The sequence below is a fragment of the Parasteatoda tepidariorum genome, chromosome 4 (genome assembly GCF_043381705.1).
Source record: "Parasteatoda tepidariorum isolate YZ-2023 chromosome 4, CAS_Ptep_4.0, whole genome shotgun sequence".
NCBI lineage: Eukaryota > Metazoa > Arthropoda > Arachnida > Araneae > Theridiidae > Parasteatoda > Parasteatoda tepidariorum.
Window position 1 is genome coordinate 75,505,139 of NC_092207.1, and position 22,553 is coordinate 75,527,691.

The window sequence follows — 22,553 nt, forward strand, 5'->3', positions numbered from 1 at the left end:
TTTAATCATAAAATATACGAGTTTCTAAAGGAACTATTGCATCATTTTGAACAAAATTGAACCCTTCTTTTTGAATTTATGGTTTCCATTTTATTAAACTACATCCATTAAAGCTTGATATATATTAATTTGCACCTTAACCATGAACTAGGAAAATAATTATATTCAAAATAGTTTGCTTTTCTATTTTAATGTGTATATGATATTGCTTAAAGAAGATATACACTTAACAGTTTCATTAAATTCTACCTAGTGCAAACAATAATGAATAGGATTAACTTCTAATTATTATTCTAAATAGAAGTAACCAAATTACATACTTACGCAATTATAATTAACATTTCTGATTCACAATTATTAAATCTGCTTAAGCAAAAGTTGGTATTTAAAAGCAAGGTAGTACCTAAATTTAGTCCGCTTTGCACCTCCTTCCTTAAATGCGAGATATAATTTAGTATCTGTTTTTTGAGCATTAGATTCACATAAATCAAAACTAATTTTGTTAGAGATTAAATCAAAGAAAATGGAGATTTTGATCTGTTCTATTTATAATCTGCTGGCTGCAACTGAACATTAACCAGTTTGCATGTAGGGTAAAAATGCATATGTTACAAAATCATTTATAGTAAGTGGCAGGTTAAGTTAGGATATTACAAAAAGTTAATTAAAATTTTTAAAAAATTAGTTGCCCCTTTCTGAATAAAGCTATGAGAAAACATTAAATTAAAATTAAAAGATTTGTATATTTTGATATGTTCTATTTATAATCTGCTGGCTGCAACTAAACATTAGCCAGTTTGCATGTAGGGTAAAAATGCAAATGTTACAAAATCATTTATAGTAAGTGGCAGATCAAGTTAGGATATTACAAAAAGTTAATTGAAATTTTTAAAAAATTAATTCCCCCATTCTGAATAAAGCTATGAGAAAACATTAAATTAAAATCAAATGATTTATTTTAAAATACTGTCAACCTTAAATGTTTTGTTAAAAGGGTTACAATTTGAGAATACATTAATTAAAAAATAATGCATGCATTATAATTTTATTTCTTGAGAATGTTAAGTTGAAATCAAAAAATATTGAAATCACTTAATTTCAAACTCATTCAGATGCACAAAATTCACTTGTTAAATTCACATTCATTTGATTATATATTTTGTGTGATAAAGTTTTTGTTCACCTATTATTGTTTATTATTTTTTTTAATGTTTTAGGTTTTCTTTTAAATAAAAGTGCTGAATTGATCAAAAGATAAGATTTCTTTTAAGAAATTATCGTCCAAAAATATATTTGGTTGCTTTTTGATATAACAAATTTGAAAAATTTGTCTTTTTTTAAAAATTTTACATTTAGAAAACTATATAAAGTGGTGACTTGCTTACTTGGTATGCTGTTTTGCATATGAAATGTGATGTTTCTTTTGTAATGTTTGTTAATAAGATTCATATAAGCATACATTTTTTAAACTATTATTTGGGAATAAATATTGTTCTGACCTATTTGAAAGTATACTTAAACAGTTTCAGTGGTGATTACCAATAACATTACTCACTAATAAATGTCTCTTTCTTGCAATAAGGAAAAACAGACTGAGTAATTATTTTTTTAGCACATAGACGTTTATGTGTCAATAATTAATGATATCATAGGTTTGCACAGAAATAAAATAATGTGCAGTATTATCCATGCATTATCTTATATAATTAAAGTATGTAATTACTTTCTTATTATTTATTATATTCTTTATATTGTCTTTTAAACTAAGCCTTTAAATAGAATATTTTATGCATGCATAAATGTTTCATGATCCTTTTTTTTAATTTATTTTTTTATCTTTTCTTAAATTGATATAAAATTATTTGGAGCAATTTCAGGCTTTTTAAGTGACGAAATAATATCCAGTAGCCATTGAATGGCTTGCGATAAAAGTCGAAGTCTTTATTTTTGCATTTTAACTCATCAAAATCAGTTAACCAGTAAATAACAAAGGAAGTCATTTGCATTCCTAATATAATATATAATTAGTATATAACAATGTTTAGTTATCTGTTTCATGTTCTAACATGAAATTAAGATATTTTATACAGATTTAATGTTATCTTTGTAAAAGGTACCTATTTATTGAAGTCATAAAATATGTCTTATCTAATCAATAAAATACCATCACTGAAATTAATTAACGCATTATTTTTCGCTTACGTTTTAAATGAAAAGAGAGAGAGATTTGAAATAGAACCTTCTGAATCTGTTAATCAATATTCAGAAAATTTTGCTTTTCACAAACTCTCACTAAAGAAAACGTTTGACAACTATTAAAAGATGTGGTGATTTTTTTTTTTTCGATATTTATCATTTATATTGAAACCAAGCAAAATCTTAATACAATAAAATAGAAAACTCACTTTTTTTTCAAAAATATATGTAGTTGATTATGAATCTGTGCTACTCAAATTGCATCTTAATTTTTGATTAAGATTAATTTTTGATTATTTTACTTAATTAAATATTTTTCTATTATACCTTACAACTGAATGTAACAAAACTTAATTTTGAAACTTTATTAAATTTTTAGAATATTGTAATAGGTTTGACATTAATTTAAATTGTGTATAAAATTAGATCAAAATTGTAATGTTTTTATTTATATGTTATGAAAAAACTAAAACTATGTTTATTGTTTGTAACTAGACTTATTGTTTGTAACTTTTATGTTTCAAACTAGAGTAATTTTACAAACCAATTTTTAGATAAATTTTATCAAGATGGAGTTCTAAATTTTGTAAATGTCCAAACATTTAATAATTTTCATTATAAAATCCACTGATTCAAATTCACTAGAATTAGATGATTTTATTTATTAATTTTTTTTTAAATTTTTTCTTTAAATGACTTTTTTTTTCCAGTAAAACATAATCTCTTACTTATTACATTATCCTTCTCCTATTCCAACAGAAATTGAAAAGTTGATATTAAAATTTTTATGAATACACATTTTTACAATCATTTATAATAATTTTTTTTTTAAATATCTACTTCAATATTTAAATAATTAAACATTTTAAATTTCTGTTTTTAGAAGAAAATTTTTTCTTTTATATTACTGTTAATGTTTAAAAATTATCTATAATTGCTTATTTAAAAATATTACACAGAAATTGCAATTTTAGTATCTGTAAACAAATAAAGGCAACTGTAAATAATTTATGATTATAATATCCAATTAAGTAGTAGCATTTACTCTACACTGTTAAATATTTAAAGCATTTCTTTTGTTTGTTTTGGTATTTAAAAGAGAACCACATAATAGTTTTTATTGCAAAAAGCATAAGGTTAATTTGGGAGCATTTTATCTTGGTCTGTTATATGTAATATCTTATGCTTATTTTTTCATGAATTCAATAATACTGTGATAGTCTTTTTTTTAATTTTATACTTGTTTGTTTGATGGACTAAATAATTGTACCGAAATATTAATTTTATGTGTTTGTATTGTATAAGCTTTATTTCTTAATTTTATAGTAACTTATGAGACTATTTAGGGGTTATTGTTTAATATTTATAAACTAAGGGAGTTTATGTATGTACACTTGATGATATTGTAATTAATCTATATGCAATAAACCTTTTTAATTTGGATTGTGTTAACGACTAATTCATTGAATTGCATGTATGAATTGAATTGCATGTATTGTTTCTGTACAGTATTGCCTAGAGTAGCTGTAAAATTGCCTTTATTATAATTCAAAAATATCTCAATCATTAACAATCTAAATATTAAAAAAAAAAAAAAAAAAAAAAAAANATTGCACTGGATAAGTAGGTTTTATAATAATGTGCAAAAGATTTTTGATATTCTCAGAATATTTCACAAACTTTACATTATAAGGTGCAAATTTTTACTTACTAGGGTCATGTTTCCCAGATTGTTACTACTACCTTCAATCTTAATTTTTAAAATATTGAATCAGGCTAACAGAAAGGTGTGTTAATTTTGAGCAAGTTTTTCTTCTTTTGGTGCGAGGGGACTATAATTGTAGTTGTTAAGCTTAAAACCATTTAGATTATATGTTAGTAAAAGAAAATCTCATTAAGGGGCCTTCATACCGACTGCAACAACGACAAATCGCATGTTGCAGTGACTTACCGCATGCACACTTCCTTCATCCTGCCTCTGTTGCAACATCCAGTGATCGCTGTCGCACTGGTTTCAAGAATTGGATGGGGTTCAATTTTCGTCGCTGTTGCAGACTCAGAGATTCAATCCGATTCAGACATATTTCTAATTTCAAAGGAAAAATACAATGAAATCACGTATGATTTTAATGTTAACATCATTCAGAACATAGTGACTTATATTTATATAAAATATTTGAAAGATATTTTTGAAATATATATATTAAAAGACATTTTTATTACAAAACTGTATTTTAAATGTTCTTATTTATATAAATCTTTGTTGAAATTTTTTTAAATATATACAAAACAATATAAATTTTTAAAAATATATATTGATAGGTCTTGATTTAGAGACAGTGTTTCCAACTTCATAAATTCCTAAGATAAATTTTTAAAATTATAAAGTGGAATTAATCTGCTAAAGGTATAAGCTATTTTAGTGAGTTTTGATAATTATGAAAAATGCATTGAATAGATACTTTTCTTTATTTAATTCTCTATAAGTATTTTGAATTAATTGTGAAAAACTAATAGCATACATTTTTTCTTCAATGAGTTCATTTTACGCATTTTTAATTGTTCATGCACAAGTGAACAGAATATATATTTAAATGCATATCTGTTTACTTTTATTTGCTCTTCATTACAGATATTCTCAAGTGGTAGTAAAATAACTATTAATAATCAATTGTACATAGAATCATTTATGAATTTTGCTAGAACAGAACTTGACATTCAAATAAATATCAAGCTGTTTAAATTAATTCTTTTTATACTTGTTAAGATAACTTTAAATTGATATTATTAAACCATGAATAAAAAATTAAAGCATTACTCTTGAAATCATTAGAAAATAAAATTAAAATGCTCTGAAAAATAAGGAAAAGCATTATTAAAATATTAGAAAGCAGTATTTTTTAATTAGATATTTTTTCTTTTTAAAATGTAAATTCTATTAAAAAGTAGTTATTATTAAAAATTATAACATTTGTTTTATTAGAACAAATTATCGAAAAATACTATTATGTTTTATAAAGAAATGCAAAGCAAACACTAAAGAGAAAAAGGCTAACTTTTTTAATTTGTTGAAACTGTAGTTAATTGTAAAAAAATTATTTTCAATTCAATACTACTCTTGGTTAATGAAGGGACCATCAATGGGTAATTATTATAAAAACTAAAATTTTGAATGAAAAGTTTTGGAAAATTCCGTACGAAATTTTGATTTTGTAAATTTTATAAATACAACAATAGTGCACAAAACTGTTTCCTTAAGTTTTCTTTTCATAAGCAACTTCATAAATAGAATTGCTTAAATTTTTATTTGCATGAAATCAGATCGATCTTTAGCTTAAGAAATAAAAAAATTTTAGCGAACGGAAGAAAGCTGTATTTTTTTTTTTTTTTTTAAGTGTAAATTGGTTATTCTGCAAAAACTAGGTATTGTTCATTATGATCGGGTCAAATTGGGTAAATATAGAAATGATAAAAAAGAGGCCTTTTTTCCAATTTAAATATTTTCATTTCAAATTAATACTATGATTTTATTGCTCTGAGAAACTTAATGTGACAGTACCATTCAGCAGGAAAAAGTGGTCTAGCATATTTAAAACGTGACGTAAGATTTAATTCCCTTTTTTTTTTATTACACTTTTTGGAAAATGTAATTTTATTCAAAAGTAGAACATAAATGAAAAAAAGAAAAACACTCATACTCTCATGTACTTCTCATAAAGTAGTATCTCCTAATGGCCATATTATAAAGGGTCACCAAACAATAAAAGGTGTCCATTTTAAAATGTTGTGAAAGTGGCTCCACTCGGAAATTCCGTAGAATGAAATATTAATCTCATAAATTCCTATCAACTTGCGAATGTAAGAAAAACCTTTATCGAAGCATTTGTATATGGAAATAAAATCCTTTTTATCACTTCTATCTAAAATGTTAAGTTGCAAACTTGATATATTTGTTATATTCAAAATATTGTTCGCAATAATGTTCTGAAAACAATATTTTTGATAATGAAATAATTTCTGTTTTTCATTTTTCTTACCTTTTTTTCTTTGAATTATTTAATATTCCATTAATTTATTTTTATTTAATTCTTAATATTCCATTAATTTATTTTATTTAACAAAATAAAAATACACATTATAGCCAGAAAAAATGTGTTTTCTTTCCATAAAAAGATTAAGTATTAAAAATTAGTAGACAAAATTATAATACAAAAACAAAAAAATAAATAATTTTGTATAAATTATTGATACAATATTTGTAAAAATGTGATGCAAAATTTATTTTGGCAATTTATGAGGAATCTTGTAATGAAATCATAAAGTAATAAAAATATAAAAAGTAATGTATCTATAAAAAATAATAATATAAATACAAAAAATAACGATAAAATGAGCTATGAAACAAAAATTAGATACAGAAGAAAGTGTATACGCTAACCAGGAAACAGGTTTGTTGTCACATGCGGTGTGAAGGTACTAGCAATCACTTGCAACAGAGAAGCGAAATTGTGTTTCGCATAGCTGTTGCATTTGGTGTGAAGTAAACTTTAGAGCAAAGTTGTTCGAATTTTGTATCCTTATATATGTGCAGTGTACATTTCCTTCTGCTTCAGTAACATTGAAAAATTTTATGCATCAATACTATTGGAGCATTTATTAATGATAAACACTTAATTGGAGACTATTCACTTTCATCATATAGTCTTAACATAATTTTTATCCTAAAGTTAATTGTAATGGACAACTAGACAAATTTTCAGTTTGTGACCTAACTAAGCTAACTGTTAACAAAGCTTAAACTAAAACGTAAATATGTTCTTCACAAAGCAAATCTTTGCTCTGCATATAAACAAAAACCAGCTTTGAAGAGGTTTTCCCTTTCTTAAACATACACAAAGCAGAGTTTGTTATGTAATAGAACCTGTTGTACCTTTTTCCTTGCTTCGAACATCACTGTACTTATGAGACAAACATGAACATTCAAACCAAAACAGCTAAGAGGCTTCTCCCCATTCACGTTGCGTATTCAAGAGAACTTAACTTTGGAGAGATGAGACGATTTGCAATTTTTTATTTTTGTTGAAAAAGGAAAATGATAAGAGCAATGTTAATAAAAGAAGCTAAATTCACATTTACATAAAAAATCTCAAATAAAAATGCAAAGATATTTTTTAAAATTATTATTAAGAATAAAAAAAAATTTATGTTAGAGGAAGATATAAAATTTAATTTTTTAGATGAGGGTACAATGCAATGAAAACATACTTATGTAATCTACTTGAATTGTTAAGATCCAATTGAATGTCAGAAAAGGTTAGAATGCAATTAACATAGCATGTGATTTCATTTAGTTAGTAAATCTGATTTGATATATTTTCATTTCATGAATACTGTATGCTTGCTAAAAATCAGATAGAACATCTGTTAGCATTTCTGCAAGATGTTTACATATGATCAGTTAAGCTGAATTTATTTATAATATTGAGAATTGATTTTTACTCCCTTTTCAATAAAAACAAATAGGAGTTTAACTCTTTTTGAAATGGCCCCTTCCAAATCATTACAGGTGAATAATTTCGACAACGTGGAGCATATTGCTGGTTCTTAAGGTTATTATAAATAGAAATTTTCCATATTCTATCATTTTGAGGGTCGAGACAGTTGCTGCATAAGAAATAGTTTCTCGTCTGAGAAGACAAACTTATTCCAAGCGTATAGTATTTACAACAAAACTGATGCAAAATTTAACTTAAATTAATAGTTGAAGTATTCTGAATTGTATATTTAGCTATAAAATGATGTTCCAACAAGAATAGAACGAATGATAAATTTAAAAAAGGTACGTATTATCCCGTCGACCATTTTCACCAAATTTGAAAATAAATTTTGAAGAGGTTTAAATTTAAATATCTCATTTTTTGCAATAAGTTACATTTATATTTTGTCAATTTCTTATAATTAATTACTTTTATAAAATAAATTTAAAAGATACCAAAATGACTTTGGTGCAATGATGGATAATACGCAAGTACCTTAAAAAATGCATATTTTTGAAAAAATGTCCTCTGGAACAAAAAAATTTTTTTTCCTCTAGAAAAATGATAACTCTATAAAAAAGCATATCTAACATTTAGAAAACCCATAAATGTTTAATTACTGAAACATTAAAAGCACTGAGTGAGAAACACAAATAATACAAGAGCCATACAACTTTATTCTTTATTTTTCTACTTTAGTCTGAATCTAATCTACGTCGTAAAAACATTCATTTTTAAACAATGTTATATATGCTTTGAAAAAAAATTATGTTTTAATAAATATGAGATAAAATAAAACGTCTCTTTGCACAAACTTCTATGCCAGTGACATTCAGAAAAAGGGCAACAGCCTGAGGCAGCCAAACAACGAGGTGCATCCTTTCGATTATTAACCCTTTGATGCAAGTAGGACACTGGTTTGCTGCTTCTTTTTTTTTTTCCCGACGCTCTATTTACAAACAATAATATATTTTAGAATTTTTTAATTATAAAAACCAATTCAATAGCCACTAAAAAAATCTGTTAGATTATTGGAATTATATTTGTACTAAAATATAAAAAGCATGAAAAATATTTTTTTCATTCATATTCAAAAATTTATCAATAATTGATTACGTAAATTAAAGAAATTTCAACAATGAACTATGCTTTTCTTAGATCTAAATAACTGATTTTAAAAATTATTATTCGGAAGGTTTTATCTTTAACGCAGAAAAGTCACCAATTTTCATTTCATAACCATAAATAATTAAAATGCTAAATATAATATTTTTCACTTATTTGGCTATTAATACAAAATAATGAAAAAAGTATGAAAAATATGTTTCATAAAAATTTTACATCAAAAGAGTAAAAACACTAACTTTTTTACAGGTACAAGTATTTTTTTATTATGAAATCGATTTTTTTTAACAGATAAATATTTAGCTCAAGCATAGTATTATACAAAGAGCTCTGATTTTCTTACAAATTTAACATTAAAGTTTTAGGTCATTTTGATAAAAAAATATTCTTAAAGAAAAACTTAAGAATCGTTTGTAGTTAGGATATAAATATTTTATCACACAGAAGAATTAGGTAGGTAAAATGAGTTTGAAATAAAAATTCAGATTTATATAAATCTATGTATAACGTGCCAATGCATTTTTTTCCTCATTAAATAGGCTCGGATTTTTTTTTCTGTTGCCCTCTAAAGTGATTACATAACTTTTCTTTTCTTAAGGAAATTTAATTGAAGTTGAGCTTCTGGGTGCCACTGTTCCATGTTTAGTACTGAGTTTTAAAATAGTACAAAAAAATAATTAATTCCAGCATCTAATTATAGTTGTAATAAGTCATCATGGGACACAGTTTGGTGCAACATTAAACCAAGAACACTGCATCGATTCGCCATTTGTTGACGAATGTTCCTTTCTTGTTCAATTAAATCGTCTAATTTGAAGAGAACTCTCATTCTATCCAGATCAATTTCTGCTTTTCTAAATTTTTCCCACTGATGATGCTTCACGCATTTTTTTTTAAGAGCACGACAAAACTCTTCTTTGTATTTTCCATCCGTAAGAGGACAGCCACAAACTTCATCGTCTGATACTTTAGGTTCTTTGGAATGTTCTGGACATAATATTTTAAGACGCTTGCAATAAGTTCTTTGTTGAGCATTATAATAGTCACAAAATATGTTACTTCCTTCAATGTTTGTTTGATAAAAGGAGCCAAACGAAGTTTGACTTTCATATTTGTTGAAACATTTTTCCATATGTTTTAGAGCATTTTTAGCACCAACTTCATGTCCACAGGTGACACAATAGATACTAATTTCAGCTTCTTCTGTTTCCCCTTCTAAGCTTTCTTGATCAGCAGCAAATGATGTTCTTTTGGCCTTTTCAATGGTTCTTTCAAGATTTTCTTGCTTTTTGTTCAGCTCAGATAAACGATCTTTAGCGTCCTGTAATTCCCGTCTTATTTTCTCTAAAGATTTTCTATTATTTTCATCAGCAACACTGACAGATCTTTGCCACTGCTGAATTCTATGTGGAAGTATCTCATAAATTCGATTTGTTGCCAGCTTTAAACCGCATTCATCGGAACAATATTTAGAATTTTGCAAAGCTGGAAAAACACAGCCAGGACCAAAACACTGTCTAAGAGTATCATTATCCTTTTTGCTGGAATTCTTCTCCTTTTCATTATGCTTTTTACGATGTTCGATTTTTCGACCTTTATGCTTTTCAACTTGCCTCCCCGATCGTCGCTTGTGCCTGGAATTTGAGTGAGAAGATCGTCTTTTATAAGGATCATAGTCGTCATCTCTGTCATCATCCTCGTCTTCATCATTGGAATTTCTGGCTTGTAAAACAGGAGGTGGCTCAATAAAATTAAATGTTGGATCTTTATCTTCAGTTTCATCACTTAGAAAATCAGGGATACTTTTTGGTTTTTTACCCACTTTATGCCCAAAGTTCATGCACTGCCTCTGTCTGCATTTTTGCCTCAATTTATTTTGTCCACCAAATTTTCGCATATCTTTACAGTAATCACATCGTCCGCAATCTTCATTTCGATAACAAGCCACACATTCGCCACATCTGCGATTTTTTCTCTTATCCTTAATGTCATCATCAAAAGTAACAGTAAAATTTTTAACAATATCAGAATCAACTTTCTTCAGCACCGATTTTTCTTTCTTTTCCTTAAATTGTATGGCTAAACTTGGATCTCTTTCTCTGCACATCAAACAAAAAAACTGTTTAATATTTTTTGCATATTCTTCAGTTATACTTATGCAATCACCATGGTACCATTCATTGCAACTATCACAACCAATCATGAAGCGATTGGTATCTTTAGTTCGACAAATGCAGTAAACTAATTCATCATCATCATTTCCATCACTGTCAGAATCCCTGACAGCAGGAGGTTTAGAGTAACTGTGCAAATGATCAGATTTACTGTCGCCCATCCAATTGCTACTTTCTTCCGATGAGTCCATGTGGATTTTATGATTTTAATAAGTAAATACTGAACACAGCAGTAGATATTCAAGATATCAGGTATTTCTTAGTTAAAAATATTTGATCAAGAATATTAGTTGTTTACTTGTTCACAAGATCGCGATACGAATGTAAACAAGAGCAGTATCTATTGCCAAATATATTCTAACAAATACTTGTGTATCACTTCGAGCGAAATAGTATTAAATTGTAGCGGACAACAGCTTTAAAAATTAAAGAATATAAATTGCTCTGTCTAAAAATTTCCAGAGTCAATTTTTTTCGATTTATAAATAAATATTAATTAAACATAGTAATTTCTTTTTCTGAAATGGACTTTCAATGAAAGGTTTTTAGATAGACAACTTTTTCTTCTGCGTGATCCGAATTTTTTAAACTGCGTTCAAAAACACACATTTTTATTTGAAACTACCATTTAGAAAGTTACTTCTGAACAAAAAATTACTATTTACGTTCTCTCCTTCTGACATCTTGAAAGTCGAAGTTTGTAAACAAGAGTAGTCGACGTGAAATTAAACTTTCGCGATTAAGAAATTATATTTAAAATTCGCCACTCTTACTTGACTTATAATTACTGAATATCAGAAAAAACTACATTTCAGTGAAATGTAAGTCTTATAAATCAGTACTTAGCTGTAATAGGTCATTATAACCTTATTAAAAGCATGTTTGCGGGATTATAAATTGAATGTTTATATTTGATGAAAAAAATTTTTATTCGCTTTTGATATGAAACTTTTTAAATTCTATTTTTGTGCATGTAATAAAATTACAACATATAATGTGCAAGGTATAAGTCTAACTGTTTGTTGATCATTCTAAGCAAAGTTTAAACTGATATTTTGTAACTGTTCTAAAAATTTATTAAAATTATATTTAACAGTTCTACTAAAATCTTAGTTTTCGTACTACCTTTTCACAAATACATTTTAAATTTCAAAAATCAGGAAAAAAAAAGAGTTTGTGAATTAAAGATAGGAAAATTTATATTTAAGATTTTACTCTTTCCACAGATTCTTTGTGATAATTTTATATGGTTATTAATATTGCTGGGTGATATTGTAAACTTAATACCCAAACATTACATCTGTAAATACTGTGAGGATATTCTACATAGGAACCTGTTTGTGCACTGATCATTATGGAAGTTGTTAAAACTTGACGATTATTCTGTTGCAGATCACGATACGGAAATCTTCCCTGTACCCTCTAGTTTGCTCTTTTCTTTTGATATTTTTTTAATTTCTGCCTAGATGTCACCAAAACTTGGCAATTAATTGAATGCAGATAGTTATACAAAAATATTCTTCGGATTCATATTTTTTTATAAGCATTGTTATTTATCTAACTGAACTACTTGGAATATTTCCATTTCATAATCTGTGCCAAAAAATAATCAACAAGTATCCGCGATTTCCATGCAGTGATCAGTGAGAAACTAAAAAATCTTCACAGAAAGGAATCAACTCATATTGACACCTGGACAAACCAATAAATGTTTTCTCTTTAAACTTGAAAGTTTAAAATCCATTTGGCATCTTGGCAACTATAAAAAGCTCTTCAGATCACGACACGGAAATATCCCCAAGCTATTTTACATTATCAATAGTTTTGTAAGCCCTAATACAGTGTTTCCTAAAGTGTGGTATGCGTACCCCCAGGGGTACGGGAGCAGTTTAGCAGGGGTATGCGTTCTTATGCGAAATATCCTGCAACTAACGAAATTTCAAAAAATTTTATTTAAAAACAGTGCTGGCCATGAAAATTTATGATTACGTATTTTTCTATTGGCTATGTTTTGCAGAGTTAACAGTTAATAACTATTTCTGTCAACAGCCAGTTGTGATTTTTAACTGTAGTGTAATTTTTTTTATAGTAAGAAATACATTAATTTCTTTATTAGTGGTACACAGCGGTACGAAAAATTTAGAAAGGGTACACAAAAGTCATAAGTTTGGGAAACACTGCCCTAATAGAATCCCTCATATCAACATTCATGATAATATCATATGTCATAACTATTGAAAATACTTGATATATTGATCATAATATTATTGCATTGCATAATTATCCTTATTAATTGTACTCGCTGCACTATCCTACTTCATATTTATCATTATTGATAATGATCAAGATATTATGATCAAAATTAATCATATACTCAATATTGTAAGATATAGTGTGAGAATAATTCTTAAAATACCATTATAGCAATGTTCTAATCAAATCAATATTTCATATTAGGAATGTAACAAATATTTAGCCACTATTTAATATTCTGCCTATTCGGCCCTTTTGCCAAATATTTGGCTGGACGAATGTTCGGCAAAGTATTATTTCCAAAATAATTTTTAAGTTTTTTTTTAGGGCAGGGGGATTTTTATAGATTTAATAAAGAATAATTTAAAATTTTGCATTTTTACTATACATTATTAGAAGTAGTTTTTACACATATTTAAGTTCTGAAACTTGTTAATTTAAGTTCTCAAAGACACAGGAAAAAGTGAAAGTAAAAGAATTGAAACTAGATTAGTTTATACTGAACCATGAGTTTTGTAATGCTGATCATGAGTTTTGTAATGCTGATTTTTAAAATTTTTTTAATCATATTTGGCCAAGTCAATTTCATCGGTTTTCAACATTTTGTTTTTAAAATTGAGAACTTTTTTGTTTCATCCTTGCATTTTCTTTTTAAACTAATACACAACATATTAACAATGCATTTCTAATTGATTTTTATTCTTTTATTGTCACTTTTTTCTTGTATTAACATACACGTTTTGTATGTTTTCTTGTATGTTAACTAGTAACATAGAAAACTGTCATTCTTTACGTTAAAGTTATATTTCAGAACCAAGACCAATTTTTTTTCTGTTTTGATTTTTTTTTGTTAACTTTTCTATTTATCAGCATTTTTATTGTGACAGTATTTTTTAATGAGCATTTCTAATGAACCTGATTCTTTTATTTTCTCTTTTTTTTTTTTTTTTGTTAAAATATGGCATTGTAAAAAAGTTAAATTAAGATTTTTAACCTTAAATCTTTTGTTTAAAAATTAAGATTAGTCTTTGTTTTGGTTTCTATCTAGCTATTCTATTTGGTTTCTATTTGTCAAAGAACTTTTGTTTTTAAAGGCTAATTTATTATGATCCAGCAATTAAGAGGGTTTCTATTAGAATTTAATGATTTCCTTGAAAATATGGTAATGAGAAAACTGAAATGTTCAGCTTTAAATTTTTCCTTCAAAAATTAGGATTGATTTTTTTTATTTCTGTTTGGTTTTTGTATAAAATCTTTGTTTTTTCTGCAGGTGGTTTTATGGTAGCTCTGCATTTTTATAAGCATCTCCGATAGACATGATCTCTTTTCATGTTTTTTTTTCTCCAGAAAATGATATTTTTAGCATTAAAATTTTGTTGGTACTTTTCTATTTCACCAGCGCAGGAGATAAAGTCGTCAATGCAAAGTTACTAAGTACAAGTAAATTAAATTGTGTTTTTTTTTTAAGTTTTTCTTTTAAAAAATAAATAAATACATAAAATAGCCTAAGTTACTTGCACTGACGAAATGGAAAAGTGCCGTTTTGTTTTAAAAATTAAAAAGTTATTATTTTTCTATTTCTTTCTTTTTTGTTTTTTTTCAACTTTACAACTTCAGTTTTCATTTTCTTTAATTGCTGTTAGTCAGTTTTTTTTTATCTTAAATATTTGTAATTCTCTTAATGTCTTATTATCTTAGACATTTCTATTAAAGTATTTTCCCTTGACCCCATATCAATATAATACAGCTAAGTTTTGATTATTTTTCAATGACTGATCTTATTTCTGTATAAAAAATAATATTTATTAATGATTTTTTTCATAAAATGTTTTTTTGCTATTTGGCCGCTAAACATTATTCAGCCAAATTCAAACTATTCAGCCAAATCACTATTCGTTACACCTCTACTTCATATTATGATATCACCCTCTGCTGTAACTACTAATTACCTAAAAAACTTTTATTTTAGGATTAAGCTTTTGATTGTTAACTACATAGCTTCTTAGTTTACTCCTCTTTCATTTCATGTCGGCTATCTAAGTAATTGTCTGAGGATTATTCCAAGAATATATTTCTTACAGTAATTTATTCTTTTAATGTTTTCTGACTCTTATTATTTTAGTTTTTGTATTTACGTGTTTTATGTTTTTGTACTTAAATTTTATTATTTTATGCTTTTAACTTATAGCTTCCTGTGAAAAAATGCAGAGCGTAGCTCGTTCATTACTGCGATATGGAAATCAGCTCGTCCTGAAGAAAATTTCTCCTCAACGCACAAATGTGGGTATGATTTATACTTCATCTACTTATAAAAGTGACAAATTATTTGTTCACAGAGATACAGATAAAAACAACCCTGAAATTCCTTTTGAATTCACACCAGAAAACTTAAAACGAGCTGAATCGATTATTAATATCTATCCCGAAGGCCACGAAGCTGCGGCTGTCATTCCTTTACTAGATTTAGCCCAACGACAGTACGGTTGGTTACCCCTATCTGCTATGCACTATGTCGCTGATATGTTGAAAATGCCCCGTATGAGAGTATATGAAGTTGCTACATTTTATACAATGTTTAATCGGGATCCTATTGGCAAGTACCATGTTCAAGTGTGTGGTACTACTCCGTGCATGTTACGAGGAGCTGAAGATGTCACCGATAGATGCAAAAAGAATCTTGGTGTTAATGTTGGGGGTACAACGAAGGATGGTATGTTCACTTTGAATGTTGTTGAATGTCTTGGAGCTTGTGTCAATGCACCAATGCTCCAAATTAATGATAATTATTATGAAGATTTGACTGTTGAGGATGTTGATGAAATACTTGATGATTTAAGAGCTGGTAGAGTGCCGAAAGCTGGTCCTCGCAATGGAAGACTTGCTTGTGAGCCTGCAGGAGGGTTAACTTCTCTCACTGAGCCACCCCCTGGACCTGGGGTTGGCGTTCGATCAGATTTGTAAGCAAATTATTAGTTGTATATAAAATTGTATTTATGTAGTAATTTTAAAAATTAATAAAAGGAATTAAAAAAATATATATATATTGGTATTTTTTGTTGTAGATATATTTTTTGCTACTAGATATTAAAAATCGTTTCAGTAATATCGCTAAAACATGAAAATAAGAAAAAAATACTGATCTTTTTTATAATTCAATATCATATTCTTTTTCACAATCAAGTAAATATAATTATTTAAATAAAAAATAGTGTGGAAAACATATAGAAACATTTTAAGTGTAGAAATTTTACATTTTAAACATGTAGTATAAGTAAAATATTATGATTTGGGCAAGCTTTAAAATTGTGTTAAATATTATATAATACTGCATTCATATTTTAATGTTTACTCTTCTCAATGTGATAGTAATAGAATCTAAAAATTTAGGTAATATCACATGTGTGTTTGCCTTTTAATTTAACTGCCTCTAAGACACTTATTCATATACTGTGTGTTATGTAAATTATAAAAATATTATTAAAATTTTTTAAATAATCTTTAAAATATTAATATTTTATATTATACTTAGTTCTGAATATGTAACAACAGTGGCTTTAGAACCCTAGCATATCAGAGTTCTTGGAAGTAGGTTAGCATCAAACAAAAGAAGGAAATTACGAGTTTTGCCTAAATATCTATCAACAACATTTTAACGTGCATTTAGATATATTTATTAAAAAGTTATGAGCATATTTTAATGTAATTTTTTTGTTTTTCATAAAAAAGGTGTTAAAAAAATGTATCTTTATCCTGTGATATACACTGGGGCATAAAAGACTTATAAATTTAAATCTGCTTCTTAAGTTGATATAGTAGTATGATATAAATAATGTTTTGACTGTTTGACATCAAAAAATTTCAATTTTCTTTTCATATTTATTTTCAGAGTAACAATTTTCAATAACAACAGTTTTTTCATATTTATTTTTGGTAACAAAGTTAGAGACCAATGTTCCCCCTCTAGCAACCCACTATTCATTTGGATGGTTAAAAATTTTGTCCTCCTCAAAGTACTTGTCTTGAAGAGCATAACTTTTTTAAATAAATTCTTAGTTTATAAAACTCCATTCTACATTGGGAAAGGAATAGGGAACGACACTGTTGCAATGTATGCGATTCCACATAAAGTCAAAAGTCTAAAACTAGCAATGACCTCATGTCTAGGACGATGAGATACAGGGCTTACCCGTAACCTAAGTCATAAGTCATTTCTTAAATAACTGCTTTTCTTTTGTTCCTTTTCATTATAGGCATTAGATTAGGACCAGTGACAGGATGGCTAAGGAAAAGAACATCCGGAATTACCCCATACTACTAACTAAAATAAAACATACAATTTTAAAGGTGAAATAAAAATGCTTGCATAAATTATTCTTATCGATCTTAATAAAGCTCTCCCTCCCCCCAAAAAAAGCCTCTACTATGAGAGACTCATCAACCAAAATTTTTGTTATTAACAAAGAATCATTTAACATCCACTTACTCGATTTAATATTCCATTTTGTTGAATTGTAACTTTATATAGTTCTATTTATTTAGGCTTATGTTCTGATAGACACATCCTAATAGTTCAACTCGTCATCCTAATTTTCAGCTGGTATCTTTGAACTGAATTTTTTTTACATATTTAAGGTTGGTTGTTGTTTAAATAATTAACTTTATTATTAAGTTATTTTCTTATAAAATGGTTTGCTATATTTGAAGAACATACATTTTTTAATGATAATTAAGGAAAATTAACACCATTTTCATCACATGATTTACTAGTTTCTAAGGGTTATACCATAGAAATGTCAACATTTATGATGAAATCTTTTTTGACTAAACATTGACTACTGTACATTGACTGTTTATTCGTCATACATTCTAGGTACTATGTATATGATCTGACAGCAGTTTTGAAATATCTCCTATCAGTCACGTTTTGTGGAGGAAATCACAAAGATGTGTGAAAAACTATACTTGGATAATCTTATAAATGACGTTAAAAATATATTATCATAAATTGCGCTGTTGAGTCTGTCAAAAAAATACTGTATTTCAAAATTAAAAACTGAGCAAAGAATATTTAAGGCCTGCTAAACAGATAATATTTAAAACCTTAATATTTCTTTATATTTTTATGATTAACCATTTGCATAAAATTATTTTTTTCATAAATAAGATGGGATAATTTTAAGTGACTGTATGGTTTCTAAGTAAACTAACCGGCAGTTGACTAATCATTAAGACGTGGTTCCTAGTAGATCACCGAAGTCAATCATCACTTGTTGGTGGGTGACAACTTTGATGTGCCTGCAAAGGGANTGCCTTGGATCTAAAGTGCAGCAGATGCCCTGTGTGTGTTTGCCTTTTTAATTTAACTGCCTGTAAGACACTTATTCATACACTGTGGTATGTAAATTACAAAAATACTATTAAAAATTTTAAATAATTTTTAAAATGTTAATATTTTATATTATACTTAATTCTGAATATGCAACAACAGTGACTTTAGAACCCTAACCAGGGGTCTGTTTAGAAGAAATTTGGGTTCGTTAACGGACCCTTCACAAAATATCTTTTCATAAAAACGGACCCTTCACAAAATAATTTGTCTTTTAATCGGACCCTTCACAAATTTTTTAATCTTCTTTATTGTTTTGTTAATCGATTCTAAGAAAATATTTCTATTTCTAAAAATATCGTGCGTACATTCTTATTGATATTAAATGATAATTTTTTTTGTAAATAATTAACTGAGCAATATATATTTATTCATGAAATTAATTGATAAAATATTATGTAAATAAAAATTAACTTTGTCAATTTTTTAAAAAAAAAATTATACATTTAAGAATTGTTTAAGTTTACTTAATGCGTAACACATTAGAAGTGATACCTAACTAAGTCGTGTTATTTAAAATATGACCATTGAAATTATTAAAAATGTGAGTGATTTTGTTTCCTTTATTCGTCTGAAATGAATATTCTGTGTTGAGCAGTTCAAGCTAAATACCAAATATTTGTATTGTTGCATCTCTAATTTAGTAGCAGCAATTGCTGTTTATTTTTGAAAATTTAATTTTTTTAATTATAATTTTAGAGTGTTGAGCATAATCTTGTATCTATTTACAATTTAAAAGCTCCTTGAAAAGGTGTTTTGCAATAACAGGACCCTATTTGCACAAATTCACAAAGGCAGGACCCTGGTTGAAAGATTGTGACTTATTGTTTATTTTATATTCGCAAAATGCCTGGACAGATCCCTGCTAACATATCAGAGTTCTTGGAAGTAGGTTAGTATCGAGCAAAAGAAGGAAATTACAAGTTTTGCCTCATATTCTATCAACAACATTTTAATGTAATATTTGGTTTTCTCATTAAAAAGGTTTTTAAAAAATGTATCTTTATCCTCTGATGTGCACTGAGGCACAAAAGACTTATAAATTTAAATCTGCTTCTTAAATTCATATGAAATGATAAGACATAAATAATCTTGAAAAATATTATTTCCTGGTAACTAATATTTAAGCTTATTAATCATTGTATTCCAACATTAACTATAAATCTTGTTATAAAAAAATTCTTGTTTGTTAAAATTGCTCACACTCTGCCTGTTAATCCTTATTCCTGATATTTCTTGTTTGAAAATGTACATTATGCTGTCAATTGTCACAAAAATTTGCATGTTTTAAATAGATCCAGCCTCGTTAAAGTAGACGACATTTTGTTTTGTATATTTATTTAAAACAAACATAGAAATTTTGAGGCATTTCAATGTTTCAGTTGTTTGACATCAAAAAATTTCGAATATTTTTTTTTCTTATTTATTTTCAGAGGAACAATTTTCAGCAACAACAGTTTTTTCATATTTATTTTTGGTAACAAAGTTAGAGACCAACGTTCCCCCTCTAGCAATCCACTATTTATTTGGATGGTTAAAAATTTTGTCTTCAGCAAAGTACTTGTCTTGAAGTGCATAACTTTTTTAAATAAATTCTTTGTTTATAAAACTTCATTCTCCGTTGGGAAAGACCGTTCCTCCGGGTGACGACACTCTTGCAATGTATGCGATTCCACATAAAGTCTAAAACTAGCAATGACCTCATGTCTAGGGCGATGAGATACAGGGCTTACCTGTAACCTAAGTCATAAGTTATTTCTTAAATAACTGCTTTTCTTTTGTTTCTTTTCATTATAAGCATTAGATTACGGGCGGTGATAGGATGGCTAAGGAAAAGAACATCCAGAATTACCCCATACTACTAACTAAAGTAAAACATGCAATTTTAAAGGTGAAATAAAAATGCTTGCATAAATTATTCTTATCGACCTTAATAAAGCTCTCCCTCCCCCCAAAAAAAGCCTCTACTATGAGAGACTCATCAACCAAAATTTTTGTTATTAACAAAGAATCATTTAACATCCACTTACTCGATTTAATATTCCATTTTGTTGAATTGTAACTTTATATAGTTCTATTTATTTAGGCTTATGTTCTGATAGACACATCCTAATAGTTCAACTCGTCATCCTAATTTTCAGCTGGTATCTTTGAACTGAATTTTTTTTACATATTTAAGGTTGGTTGTTGTTTAAATAATTAACTTTATTATTAAGTTATTTTCTTATAAAATGGTTTGCTATATTTGAAGAACATACATTTTTTAATGATAATTAAGGAAAATTAACACCATTTTCATCACATGATTTACTAGTTTCTAAGGGTTATACCATAGAAATGTCAACATTTATGATGAAATCTTTTTTGACTAAACATTGACTACTGTACATTGACTGTTTATTCGTCATACATTCTAGGTACTATGTATATGATCTGACAGCAGTTTTGAAATATCTCCTATCAGTCACGTTTTGTGGAGGAAATCACAAAGATGTGTGAAAAACTATACTTGGATAATCTTATAAATGACGTTAAAAATATATTATCATAAATTGCGCTGTTGAGTCTGTCAAAAAAATACTGTATTTCAAAATTAAAAACTGAGCAAAGAATATTTAAGGCCTGCTAAACAGATAATATTTAAAACCTTAATATTTCTTTATATTTTTATGATTAACCATTTGCATAAAATTATTTTTTTCATAAATAAGATGGGATAATTTTAAGTGACTGTATGGTTTCTAAGTAAACTAACCGGCAGTTGACTAATCATTAAGACGTGGTTCCTAGTAGATCACCGAAGTCAATCATCACTTGTTGGTGGGTGACAACTTTGATGTGCCTGCAAAGGGACCAAGGGTGTGTGGTATTGGTTCTCGTCAAACTGTTCTATCGTAAGTTGCTTGACTTTGCGAGGCCGAGGTGCCAAACCCCTCTGTAAACAATCAGAATTGTAATGGCATGTCTGCGGTTCATCATCGAGGATGTTTTCCAGACTATCTTCAATACCTCATTGTGCTAGCCGCGATGGTTTAGGGGATACAGCGTTTACCTTTCAATGAGGTGAACCGGGTTCGAATCTCAGCGATGGCTGGATGATACGAATTCCGCATCCGGCTTGCACCGACCACAGTGCTGACATGAAATATCCTCAGTGGTAGATGGAACATGGGTTAAAAGTTCCCTGGCCATCAGGCTAACCATGGGAGGTTCTCGTGGTCTTCCTCTCCATGAAACGCAAATGCGAGTTAGTTCCATCAAATACTCCTCCGCGAAGGCAAATGTCTACCGATACTTGTTCCAGGTGTTCCCTTGTCTTCCGGATTGAGTTCAAAATTACAAGGCTACAAAATTGAACATTAGAAATTGTAAACCCAAAAAAATTGGGTCGGCTGTTCAACGACGGTTATAAAATTAATTTTTTTAAAACATCTAACTGTGCAGCTCTAGTACGACGTAAATAAACTACTATTACTACTAATGAACTGGGTGGACAGGTAGAACCCATACTTCACTGGAGATAAAACCCATACTTCAAAATGTGCTATGTATGTTCCCAGTGCTTTAACTACTGTGTTAAATATGTCAATGTTATATTAGTCACAATGGAATGATCCATGTATAAAATTTTTTATAACTTAATATGGATAGTATATATTTAAAAGTCATAATTGTTGTGTCCTTTATAATTATTGAAGAAATTAAACCAAAGAATTTATTATTAAAGAAAATAATGAAATTGCTATTTTCTTTAGTAATAAATGGAACAATTATGTGTTCAATGCACCTGAATCTTATTTATATCATTTTTTTGTGCATAATTCTGTTGCACATGAAATTTTTAGAATTATTTTGATGCTACTTCAGTAAATAAACAAATCG

General features: G+C 27.6%; 2 protein-coding genes across 2 annotated transcripts; one reads left to right on the forward strand and one right to left on the reverse strand.

The window, feature by feature from the left end:
* Nucleotides 1–8,401: 8,401 nt before the first annotated feature.
* LOC107447804 (CXXC-type zinc finger protein 1) lies at nucleotides 8,402–11,801 on the reverse strand. The gene has a single exon (XM_016062830.4). It carries the CDS (start codon nucleotides 11,221–11,223, stop codon nucleotides 9,553–9,555), a length of 1,671 nt encoding a protein of 556 aa, XP_015918316.1. The 5' UTR covers nucleotides 11,224–11,801; the 3' UTR covers nucleotides 8,402–9,552.
* A 3,644-nt stretch (nucleotides 11,802–15,445) lies between these two features.
* LOC107447810 (NADH dehydrogenase ubiquinone) lies at nucleotides 15,446–16,322 on the forward strand. Its single transcript, XM_016062837.3, has one exon. It carries the CDS (start codon nucleotides 15,488–15,490, stop codon nucleotides 16,244–16,246), a length of 759 nt encoding a protein of 252 aa, XP_015918323.2. The 5' UTR covers nucleotides 15,446–15,487; the 3' UTR covers nucleotides 16,247–16,322.
* Nucleotides 16,323–22,553: the final 6,231 nt, after the last annotated feature.